General features: G+C 41.5%; 1 protein-coding gene across 1 annotated transcript in view; it reads left to right on the forward strand.

The window, feature by feature from the left end:
* The window catches only part of LOC143018182 (isocitrate dehydrogenase [NADP], mitochondrial-like), a 29,434-nt gene that overhangs the window by 2,672 nt on the left and 13,501 nt on the right, over positions 1-13,261 (forward strand). Inside the window, exons 2-5 of the mRNA XM_076173363.1 lie at positions 2,721-2,836; positions 7,410-7,554; positions 9,115-9,314; positions 11,012-11,149. Of these exons, the coding sequence (XP_076029478.1) occupies positions 2,721-2,836; positions 7,410-7,554; positions 9,115-9,314; positions 11,012-11,149 (599 nt within the window). The remainder of the gene's footprint in view (positions 1-2,720; positions 2,837-7,409; positions 7,555-9,114; positions 9,315-11,011; positions 11,150-13,261) is intronic.

Below are 13,261 nucleotides of genomic sequence, written 5' to 3' on the forward strand. Positions count from 1 at the left end.
AAACTTGTAGATCATCCAATGCTTCAGAAATTTCATTCTTCAAGTCAGCTGCCTTTTCATCACTCACTAGCCTTCACAGTAAGATTTTTTTTTTTCTTTTTGTTCAACATTTCTGGGTTTACGTTTGATACTCAGTCCAGCTACTGAATATGTGTCCCGCTTGGTCATTGCAAAGCACCTTGTAGTCCTAGATGAGATCCCAATTCATTAACATCAGTTATTGCTTGAGTAACTTGGTGTGTCAACATCTTCTTTCTTACCGCTTACAGCTTGCACAGGTGGTGTAATAGGAAGCATATAGGTCTCGTATTTGCTCAGTTGTGGGTTTGAATCCCACAGTTCTGATTCCAAGCAGTAACTTACAGAGGCTGGATATTTCTCAACTACATATTGGATGCAAGTGCTGCAGTCAAGGACTTTGAGTGTGGTTATTGATTGCCATTTATTATTCAGAGGTGAAAGCAGTCGAGTGGTGAGGATCAATAGATATCTTTGCAATATTGCTTTTGTTTGGATAGCAAGTCTGTGAAAATAGGCATAATTGTGATTAGCAGATTGTACAATTATAACTTGTATTTTGATGTACTTACCTTTGAAGTTGCAGTGCATAATGAATAATTGCTAGATTAATAGGTTCTACCCCCATGCAAGAGAATTACACCACTTCTAGATTTGTCATGGTTACCAATTAAAGCAAGGACTTTTAATGTTTTTTTTTTTTAGATAAAACATTGAGGTTACAAACACAAAGCTAATGTAAAGGACCTGTTGAAAAGGTTTTCCATGGATACTACCATGATATTGCAATACAGTGAAGATTAGCACAGACTAGCTGAATCACACAGGAAGTCAGCAAGGATTTTGCAAGGTCCCTAGGCTATACAATGTGTTACCAGCAGATACCAAGGATAATTATAACCTGGAGATCTTTGAGCAAAAGCTGAAGATATACATGTTTACCCATGTCTATAAGTTCAATGATTTATCCATCATCCCTGGTTACTGGATGTAGTTTGACTTAACTTTTCTGAAAGAGGTCTTGCAGTGTGGCTGTGGCCATGGAGTGGGATTTGAGGAACTCACCAACAAGTGAACTAGTAAAATCGAATGAAACAAAGATGCCACCCTTCCCTTGTCCAGCAAAGATGTGGAGAGGAAGGAAATTGAAAAATTCTCATACTGAACACCATCCAAAATACCTAAGCTCAAATGTAGTAAGCCCCAGTTGATATGTTCATCCACTTGTGATTGTACAATTGAATTCTAACCCTACGGAAAAATAACTTAATACTCATACTGAAACAAACCAAACCAAATCATCTGAAAATCATGTATCTTACAGACCAGTATCACTACTATTATATCCAAGCTGATGGAAAAATGTGTAACCAAACTACTTACTTTCCTGAATAAACATGGATTCAGATGGTCTCTCAGTCAGTATGCTACATAAAAATATCAGTACAAGTGTTTGAGGGCCTCAGCAAGAAGGCCTAAAGAATAATTACGATTGCTACATACATAAATAGCCATTTGGCAAAGTTCCTAGGCATGTACTGTGAAAAACTATCCATAGACAATCACAGCACTGACTAGAAATGGCTAACCAATTTCTTAGCTGGTAGATAGTGCAGAGTAACCCAAAATAATAGGGTCCTAGGGTTATGTCACCAAGGTACATGGATGGGATGGTACAGCAGATAAGTGCGAGGGTAATGGGTAGGGAAGTGAGAGGTTGTTAGTTTGACACTGCTTATGGTTGGGCCAGTGGAGGGTCTAAGAGTTGCTGAGTTTGGGAAAGTATGTGATATAAAGTTTATATTAAATGTGGGTGAAAAAAAGTGATAAGATATACAAGGGATGAGGGTGGGAGGGAGTTGGAGGAAAGTTTCAAAGGAGAGAGGGTAGAAAAGTTGATTAGTTTCAAGCATTTAGGGTCATATATAGCATGGAATGGGGTAGAGGTAAAATATATTAAAGAAAGAAAGTAAATGCCTTGGGAATGAAAAGGGTCATGTGAAACAGGTATCTGGGGATGGGCACAAAAGGAAAACATGAAGGAGTGATTGCACTAATAACATGGTATGTGCCAGACACATTTGAAGGAGAATTATGGAGGGGGTTACAAAGATGGGTAGTATGAAATGAGATGATGATGAGGAAAGTAGAGGAAGAAAAGGAACTGGCAGATAGGATTGATAAGTCTACTGGGATGGTTTGGTCACATGCAAAGAACAACTGAAGAAAGGCTGGAAAAAATATTGGAAGGCAGAGGTTGATGGAGTGAATTTCAGTGGAGGACCAAGAGTGAGGTGAATAGATGGGGTGCAGGGGCCCTTAAGTAAAAGGTGGGTGTCTGTTGAACAGGGAAGGGAGAAGGTAAAAGATAGGTGTGAGAGGAGAATGGTTGTGAATGGGTGGTAAATTAATGCAGCTTGAAGGGAAACCAATTGTTGCCATAGTCTCCCTGTGATGCCCCTGGGTTCAGTGCCAATCCAGACTGAGAAGTGTGTTCATAATGCATTCTAAGCTATGACATAGTTACCTAGTGTGTTTATAGTGTTGGTAAAGGTCGAGATGTATTTTCATAGCAGTTTGATGTCCATTCCACACAAAACAGACAAAAGTTAGTAGTGCCCTAAGAGCCATGTATTCACCTCCCATTGTTGGTGTGTCTTTTCCATGTTAACTTTACTCTTCATTTTATTTATTTTTTACAGATTCGTCAGACAAACGTATTGCTGTAGCCAATCCTGTAGTTGAACTGGATGGAGATGAGATGACCCGAATCATCTGGGAGAAAATAAAGGAATACCTTATCTTGCCGTATCTTAAGGTAATTTAATTTTATTTGAAAGCTGTATTCAAAAAGCAAAATTTCTGTTCTATTTGAGGGGTTGTATGTTGGATGAGAGGTCATATATAAGTGTTGTACCTGCTTGTTGAATGCAACTTTTTTTCAATGTAGAAACCTGTGACATTAAACTCCCACACTGGAACCATAGATAAAATTTTGAATATTCAACTGAAATCCCATGGCTCAAACACAAAGGCCTTTGCTGACATTTCCAACCACTCGTGGTTGTATGTACAACAAAATACGTACAATCTGGAAAAGTAATGCCCATGTACAAATAAAACAAACCAGAAAATCCAATGTAATATCACATTACAATCCATATATCTCCAAATTAATGGAACAAATAAAGGTACGGTTACACAAGTCAATGAAAAACTTGCAGTCCAACTTTTGAATTTGTTCATCCTATAAAAAGTGGTTACATGAAAGTCCAGCCTTACCATGATGACAAATTCCCACAAATCTCAAAAAAGGAGCTACAACAAATCCCACCCTCTATCCAGAATGAGGAACTCTCGGTGATGGAGCCAATGCCTACGCCATTTTCTCAAATATTTTATTCCAAATGACTCGCAATCTCTCTAAAATGCATATTTGATGATCTTTGCATATCTTGTAGGCACATACATGTGGACACACGCATACAAACACATGCACACACACAGATTATCAAGAACTAGGCAGAAGATGTCATCCATAGAAAATTATGATTGAAGGACTAACTCAGTAAGAGAGATTATATTATCATTATTTCTTAATATAGTTGGGATGCTTCACATTCCAAACCACCTCTTGTGGTCGTATCTTCCCTATTTGCACATGGATAACCACAGCAAAACATGTAGATATCAAGCAAATGGTGAGAAGAGTTTTCACATGTAAGAAAAATTACCAATGTTTACATACAGCAGCATTCGAATGACTGATTATCATCACAATATATATTCCATAAATTCTAAATTTTGAAAGTAATAAAAAGATGTTTTGGAAAGAAATTAAGAGAGGAAGAGGAGGTGAATCAAGTAGGGAAGAAAAGGTAAAAGGTACAGATGGAGAGTTGATAATGGAAGAGATGGCAGTGAGGGGAAGATGGGCAGAATATTTTAGGGAGTTGCTGAATGTGAAGGAGGATAGGGAGGGAAAGATAGCTGCAGTGGGAAATACGAAGAAAATGAGAGTGATGAGTGAGGAGAATGGAGGAGAAATAAGGAAGGATGAGGTGAAGGCAGTTGTAAAGATGATGAAAGCAGGTAAGGCACCTGGTCTGGATGGATGTCATGCAGAATGTCTGAAAAAGGGAGGTTCAGTGATGGTGGACTGGTTGGTGAGATTATTTAATGTTTGCTGGAGAGAGGGTAGAGTACCGGAGGACTGGAGTAGTGCCTGTATAGTTCCTCTTTACAAGGGAAAAGGGGACAAGTGTGAATGTAGTAATTTCAGAGGGATTAGCCTGTTGAGTGTAGTAGGGAAGGCTTATGGGAGAATCTTAATTGAGAGGATTAGGAGAGGAACAGAAGGAGTAATTGGTGAGGAACAGTGTGGATTTAGGACGGGTAGAGGTTGTGTAGATCAGATCTTTGTGGTAAGACAGATATGTGAGAAAGCTATAGGGAAGGGGAAGGATGTTTTTTGGGCTTTTATGGATCTGGAAAAGGCTTATGATAGGGTAGACAGAAAGGCACTGTGGGAGGTTATGCAGATTTATGGGATAGGAGGAAAGCTTTTGGGAGCTGTCAAGAGTTTTTATGTGAGTAGTAGAGCATGTGTTAGGATTGGAAATGGAGAGAGTGAGTGGTTTGAAGTAAAGGTGGGACTTCGTCAAGGATGTGTTATGTCGCCCTGGCTGTTCAACTTATACATGGATGGGGTGGTGCGAGAGGTGAATGCTAGGGTAGTGAGTCAGGGATTGGAGATGGTTAAAGAAAATGGAGAAAAGTGGGAGGTGAGCCAGTTGTTGTTTGCAGACGACACTGCGCTTGTGGCAGGGTCAGAGGAGGGATTGAGGAAGCTGGTGGCAGAGTTTGGGAGAGTATGTGATAGAAGAAAGCTAAAGATAAATGTGGGTAAAAGTAAGGTGATGAGATGTACAAGGGGTGAAAGTGGCAGTAGACTGGAAGTGAACATTAAGGGAGAGCGACTGGAGGAAGTGGATAGTTTTAGATACTTGGGTGCAAGTGTAGCAGGAAAAGGTGGAGTGAAGGTGGAGGTAGAATGTAGATTGAGAGAAGCGAGTAAATGCCTTGGTGGTTTAAAGAGTGTAATGAGAAATAGACATTTGGGAATGGATGCGAAGAGGAGACTGTATGAAGGAGTGATTGTGCCAACAGCATTGTATGGGGCAGAAACGTGGAACATAAGAGAAGAAGAGAGAAGGAGTTTGAATGTGTTTGAGATGAGGTGTCTGAGAAGTATGGTGGGGGTTACTAGGCTAGATAGAGTGAGAAATGAGGAGGTGAGGAGGAGAACAGGGGTGAAAAAGGATTTGGGAGATAGGGTTGATGAAAGAATATTAGGATGGTTTGGACACATGGAAAGAATGAGTGAAGAAAGACTAGTAAAAGAGGTATGGAAGGCAGATGTGGAGGGAGTGAACATGAGGGGACGTCCTAGGATGAGGTGGATGGATGGGGTGAAGGGGGCTTTGGGGAAGAGGGGAATGTCTGTTGAGGAAGGAAGGGAGAGGACGGAAGACAGAGGTGAGTGGAGAATGGTTGTATATGGATGATGTTGTGACTGCATGAGGAGGAATGGGCGGGGGGGTGGGGGGTGGGGTAGTATGTGTGAGTAAATTTTGACGCAGCCCGAAGGGATTTCTCCCCGTCCTCTCCTTATATGCAAAGGGGGACGGAGAGGGGGGGTCGCCGATTAAATGAAGCGGCCTTGCTGTGGATGTACTGTGTCTTGCGACACTGCTTCTGACCCAGGGCGGTGGGCAGGGTGCAGGGATGACCCGTCATCCAGGAGGTGCTCAGATGAGAGGAAGGGTGGGAGGGGGGTGGGAGTGTTTTTATGCCTTTCCCTTTTTGGCTACCTCCCTTGGAAGGGGGAAAAAGCCTTGGTATATGTATGTATGTATGTATGTAAAAATAATTTTATACAATCAAATAATTTTCCTCTTATTACTGAATAAGATGGATACATATATTTTAAATGTCTTAAATATGAATACTATTAGCACATGTCTTCAGTTTCTTTCCTTCGGATCTCTTCCAAGGGGTGAACTACAGTGGTATTGCGTTAGGTGTCCCTAGGCATGGGATCCAACCCATCTGTTGACTAGTGTAGCCGTACCTTAATAAAAGGAAGAAATGGTACACCTCCCACAAGCATCACACAAGTGCTCGATGAACTGAACAATAAATCACCAGGAAGAATGGTCATGATATTAGTAAACGTGAATAAGGCATTTTATAAAATTCCTAGACACACACAAAAAGTAATTGGATGCAGACATTCACAACAACAAATAACAAATATATTTAACTGGTAGACAGTGCAGTATAACCCAGAACAGCAAATTTTCTAAGAGACTGCAGTGTTCTTCAAGAAGCAATACACGCCTGCACTGTTCAACCTCTTCACAAGTGATCTCCCAACACAAGATCCAAAACAAAACTAGAACACCTATGCAGATGACTTAATGACCTAGTATAGCAACTACAAAATTAGCAGATGAGAACAACAAAGCCTGTTCAGGCAAATTAGAATGCTGGTTTTGAAATAATAGAATGGAGCTCTATTCAAATCCCCATCTAGCACGAAAATTATACCAAGAATAAGACTGACCACAGAGGCAAACTCTGCAAGATGTTCCTGTCCCACAGAGAATGCTGAACATCTTTCACTGCCCCATCTTAGGTATACCCAGATAACAATATTTCATCCTGAAGTGACTTTTGGGCCAATCCAGTGGGTTTAACCAATTATCTGGCAGCCAAGGTCTCCTGCAAGAGACCTTGAGCACTGGATTGATTAATTGGTGTATGAAGAACAATAATTGTGCCAGCACCCCTGTGGTACCCCTCTAGTCAGCTCCAGTTCAGCATCTCCTCCTTCGCATTCATTCCCTTGAATCTTTTAAGAAATCCCTCAGCCATTACAGGATACTCCCTTTGAGTACTCCAACATTTTCAACAGAAGACTAATGTGGAACATTGGTCTTTTGTGTGACACATTAAGTCTTCTCTAGATACAAATATACTACACCATCTGATCATCTCTAATGCATCAACCACCGTTTAATAGTGTATGTATGTGTGTGTGGGTGCGTGCATGCATGTTTTCATTTGTGTAATGCTAGACCCTCATGTAATGGCTTCAGAAAATTTTGCTTCGCTGTACTTTAGTGTTGCAAATGTATTAATAGAGATGCATCTCATGATTTTTTGCTTGTGCAATGGTATTAAGCTATTGGTATATTTCTTCAGTTTGATTTTTTATGCTTAATAGAAAATTAGGTATTTTCACTGTTGATTGTTCCTGTCGGTTTTGAAATATTGCTGATGTTGGAAGGCTCTGTAAGTTAAATGTATTACATTTATGTATGCAGATTGACATAAAGTATTACGACCTGGGCCTCCCATACCGAGATCAAACTGATGATCAAGTGACTATTGACAGTGCCTATGCCATCAAAAAATATAATGTAGGCATCAAGTGTGCTACAATCACACCAGATGAAGAGCGTGTTGAAGGTAATGTCCTTGCTATATATGATTGGCTCTGTAGATTTTTGCCATGCATGAATTTTTATTTGTTTTGAGTTATCTCTGTCTTAAAAGGTCAAGAATAATAAATGTGGTGACAAGAGTGTATTATGGTTAGCACCTGATGTTGTTCAGTTGGGGACAATACCATAGTCAAAAGCTGTATTGTAAGAGTAATGCCTGGCATTTGGGTATCCTATAATAGTTTTGAAGCTGGTTTTACTTGTTTTGTTTTTAGTCATTACTAAACAAGAATTTGTTTTCTTTGGGATGAATTATAAGGAGTGTGTGCATTGACTTGGTCACAACCTTACAAGATGAAAAAGACCTAGTGTGTGTGCTTGTGCATGTTACTAATTGTGATGTACAAAAACAGCCATACTCGTGAGGTCCAGTCTCCAGAATTCCATTTATCATACTTTGCCTTAAATATTTGTGGTATTTGCTTGCACTATATAGATTTTTACGTCATTCCACAGTAGCTTCTGTAAGAGACAGACTGCTGCAGAAGATCAAAGTGGCTTTTAACTATAAGAAGGAAGAGGTAATAAATTTTTTGAAACCCTGATCCATCCAAGATGAGAATGCATGAGTGGTGTGATCCCCACACAGTGAAGGATGTAAACAAGATCAAGAAAGTATACAGAGCACCAACCAAACTTGTTCCCAGTCTGGCAGGTAAACCATATGAAGAGCACTGGATCTGCCATTGTTGAATGATCAATGAAAAAAAACAGATTCTATGATTGCAGTATTCAGTTCACTAAAGGGAATAGACTAATTGACAGAAGAGATCTTGTTTAGGGATAGAAGGGCTTTTAAGAGATCATGGGAATGAATTAGGAAGTCAACGTCTAAAGGACGTCGAGTAATTTAGCTTTCCATACAGATGCTTGAATACTTGGAATAGCTAAGGTAATGTATCCCAAGCTGGAACAGTGCATGAATTCAAATCTAAGTATGATAATTAGAAAATAAGGATATAGCCCAAGTTGGAACTATATGTGAATTTGAAGCTTGGTATGATAAATTGGAAAGTAAGAGACAGGACCCCACAAACATTGCTCCTTTTCTGTATATTACAGTTAAACACGTATACACACATGCACTTGGACAGACAGACAGACAAAGTTTGGAGATAGTGACATGTATTAGCAGTTCAGAACAAAGTGGCATTCTACCACTAAGCCCTGCCAGATAGAACTTGTGTGTAGGCTTGCCATAAAACTTGCACTAACTGAATATCTAGTGATGTACCAAAATGCTTTTATTCCAGGTAATTGCAAGCTATTTACCAGCTGGGGAGAACATTAACCATGGTGAAGAGGTTAAACTAAGTTTTAGGATTTGTAGAGCAAGTGGGGTGGGTAATTGGGTTCTGGGACAGTCTGGAGGGTGGGTAGGGTTAGTAAATGAATGAGAAGTGCCCAAGTATGTGGTATAATAGAGTTGTAGATTTTGTTTCATTAGGAGTAAGAATGCTTATCATTAAATGTTCATAGTCATGCACGGCATTGAATGACTGAAATTTGTTATTTAATGTTCCAGAATTCAAGCTGAAGAAAATGTGGTTATCTCCCAATGGTACCATCAGGAATATCTTGGGTGGCACAGTCTTTCGGGAACCCATTCTGTGCTCAAACATCCCCCGTTTGGTGACAGGATGGACTCAAAGTATAGTCATTGGCCGTCATGCCCATGGAGACCAATACAAAGCCACTGACATTGTCTGTGATAAACCTGGATCGGTATGATTTTGTTTTATGTATGGAGTTAATCTCGGTAACTTAGATTAGTTCGAGATAACTGGGTCAGAGCTGTGCAGATGTCATCTTCACAGCTCTGAAAATACTATCCAAACCTGCATGAAATGTCACATGTTCATTTATACAAGTATTGTCATACTGAAGTACATTATCTTAAAACTTTGGAACTTTATGCATTATATCCTGAAGGATCACATTGGGAAATCAGGGTATTGAGTGTAGAAGCACACAAGTGGTTTTTGAATATCCTTTCCCTCCTGTTACACTTCAAATAATGTTTTTCCTCTTGATTCAAACCGATTCCATTGGATATTATTATACACACACATTCTTGCATGTTCACACACACATTATGTTGTCTTCATTGTGCTGGTGGTGTAATCAGTGTGCTAGACTCTCATTTCCTTAGTTGTGAGTTAAGATCCTACACTTCTATCAGATTCCCAGCAGTGACTGTTATCTACCACAATAATCCAAGTGCATAGGGTAGAGTTGATGTCTTCAACCACAGCTATGTGCCACCTGATCTAAGCTCCTCCCTCCCACTTTCCTCCCTCTCTCATCTCTTGCTCCCCATATCCTCCCCTCTCCATCTCCATCTCCTTTCCTCCCTCCCTCTCTTCCCTTTCCCTGTTCTTTCTTCCTCACTGCCTCCCTCTTCCTCTTCTTTCCTCTCTCCCCTCCCTTCCTCCATCTCCCTCTCCTCCTTTCCTCCATGTCTCCCTCTTTTTCCTTCCTCCATCTCCCTTTCCTCCCTTCCTCCATCTCGTGCTCCTCCCTTCCTACCTCTCCTTCTCCTCTTATCCTTCCTCTCCCTCTCCTCCTTCCTTCTACCTTTCCTCCTTTCCTCTACTTCAGTCTCCTTCCTTCTTCCATCTCTTCCCTTTCTTCCTCTCCTCCTTTTCTCCATCTGCTCCTCCTGTCCTTCCTCTCCCTCTCCTTCCTTCCATCTCTCTCCTCCTTTCTTCCATCTTGGTTTCCTTTTCTTCCACATTTGTCTTCCCCTCCCACCTCTCCTCCATCTTCTCCTTCCAACTCTCCCTCTCACCCTATCTCTTTCCTCCCTCTCTCTCTCTCTCTCTAGCTGTCTTTTCCTTCCTTTGTTTTGTTGCTCTCATTCCTCTCCCTCTCTCCCCACCCGTTCTCATCATCATCTCCTACCTGACCTACCCTTCCCTCCTTTCCCTGTTTTCTTCTTCCCTCACCTTGTCCTCCTCTTCTCTCTTCTTTCTCCTCATCCTCATCTTTTCTCTTCATTTCCTACCTTTCCTCTCTCCTCCCTTTCCTTTTCTCTCTCCTTTTCCCTTTCTCTCCCTCTTCTCCCTTTCCCTTTCTCTCCCTCTTCTCCCTTTCCCTTTCTCTCCCTCTCCTCCCTTTCCCTTTCTCTCCCTCTCCTCCCCCCCCTCTCTCTCTCCTCTTCCTTTCTCCCTCTCTTATTCCTCCCTTCACCACTTTCCTGTAACACCTTTTTCTCATCATCTTTGTCCCCTGTCTATCCTGCTCCCTCTTTTTCTCTTGAACCCCCCCCCCCATATGTGTGTGTGTGGACATGTGAACATCAGTCTCCAGTAATAATGAATATTTTTTGCAAATACCATTCTCATTTTTTTTGTGAAGGGGCATGTGTAATAACCTTTTTTTATTTTAACATCTTTCTTTAAATGAACTTACTATTGCAGATTGAGCTTGTGTATACACCAGAAGGTGAACAACCACGTCACATGAAGGTATTTGACTTCAAAAATGGTGGTGGTGTGACCATGGCTATGTACAATACTGACGAGTCCATACGCTCTTTTGCCCACTCCAGTTTCCAGGTATTGTTAGATTACTGTTATTGAGTGCATGTTTTCTTAAACCTTGTTACACTGTTAAATATAACTTTTGGGTCTGTTCTGATGACAAGATATTGGTCAATCTTATTGCAATTTGCAAGGGCAGGTCGGGTAGGATATCTCCTGTGAAATCCTTGAAAGTGTTAGATTTCTGGATTCTTGTATTGGCTACACTCCCTCTCGCAATCTTAGGGAGTCTACCTGAATATTCTAATAATTGCCATCTTGGCAAACTACGGAGTTGGTTTTGTAATTATTATGGAACAAATGTGTGTGGAATGGGTGGAGGGTAGGTCTATGCCTTGCCTGGCTATCTCGTTTGTAAGGGAGGTCTTTTCAATATTTCTAAAAGATAGCCTAAGGCAACAAGTGACTGACTTTGGGAAGGTATGCAATAAAAAAAAAGGTCGAGTGTACATACATACATATACCAAGGCTTTTTCCCCCTTCCAAGGGAGGTAGCCAAAAAGGAAAGGCATAAAAACACTCCCACCCATTTCATCCCTAAATACACTCCACACCCCTCCCACCCTTCCTCTCATCTGAGCACCTCCTGGATGACGGGTCATCCCTGCACCCTGCCCACCGCCCTGGGTCAGAAGCAGTGTCGCAAGACACAGTACATCCACAGCAAGGCCGCTTCATTTAATCGGCGACCCCCCCTCTCCGTCCCCCTTTGCATATAAGGAGAGGACGGGGAGAAATCCCTTCGGGCTGCGTCAAAATTTACTCACACATACTACCCCCCCCCCCCCACCCGCCCATTCCTCCTCATGCAGTCACAACATCATCCATATACAACCATTCTCCACTCACCTCTGTCTTCCGTCCTCTCCCTTCCTTCCTCAACAGACATTCCCCTCTTCCCCAAAGCCCCCTTCACCCCATCCATCCACCTCATCCTAGGACGTCCCCTCATGTTCACTCCCTCCACATCTGCCTTCCATACCTCTTTTACTAGTCTTTCTTCACTCATTCTTTCCATGTGTCCAAACCATCCTAATATTCTTTCATCAACCCTATCTCCCAAATCCTTTTTCACCCCTGTTCTCCTCCTCACCTCCTCATTTCTCACTCTATCTAGCCTAGTAACCCCCACCATACTTCTCAGACACCTCATCTCAAACACATTCAAACTCCTTCTCTCTTCTTCTCTTATGTTCCACGTTTCTGCCCCATACAATGCTGTTGGCACAATCACTCCTTCATACAGTCTCCTCTTCGCATCCATTCCCAAATGTCTATTTCTCATTACACTCTTTAAACCACCAAGGCATTTACTCGCTTCTCTCAATCTACATTCTACCTCCACCTTCACTCCACCTTTTCCTGCTACACTTGCACCCAAGTATCTAAAACTATCCACTTCCTCCAGTCGCTCTCCCTTAATGTTCACTTCCAGTCTACTGCCACTTTCACCCCTTGTACATCTCATCACCTTACTTTTACCCACATTTATCTTTAGCTTTCTTCTATCACATACTCTCCCAAACTCTGCCACCAGCTTCCTCAATCCCTCCTCTGACCCTGCCACAAGCGCAGTGTCGTCTGCAAACAACAGCTGGCTCACCTCCCACTTTTCTCCATTTTCTTTAACCATCTCCAATCCCTGACTCACTACCCTAGCATTCACCTCTCGCACCACCCCATCCATGTATAAGTTGAACAGCCAGGGCGACATAACACATCCTTGACGAAGTCCCACCTTTACTTCAAACCACTCACTCTCTCCATTTCCAATCCTAACACATGCTCTACTACTCACATAAAAACTCTTGACAGCTCCCAAAAGCTTTCCTCCTATCCCATAAATCTGCATAACCTCCCACAGTGCCTTTCTGTCTACCCTATCATAAGCCTTTTCCAGATCCATAAAAGCCCAAAAAACATCCTTCCCCTTTCCTATAGCTTTCTCACATATCTGTCTTACCACAAAGATCTGATCTACACAACCTCTACCCGTCCTAAATCCACACTGTTCCTCACCAATTACTCCTTAATTAAGATTCTCCCATAAGCAATGTGATGAGATGTACAAGGGGAAAGGATTGCAGCAAGTTAGTAAGTAGAGGCTGGAGGAAGTGGATATTTTTA

This window comes from Oratosquilla oratoria, chromosome 34, assembly GCF_046742065.1.
Source record: "Oratosquilla oratoria isolate Oo_2021 chromosome 34, ASM4674206v1, whole genome shotgun sequence".
NCBI lineage: Eukaryota > Metazoa > Arthropoda > Malacostraca > Stomatopoda > Squillidae > Oratosquilla > Oratosquilla oratoria.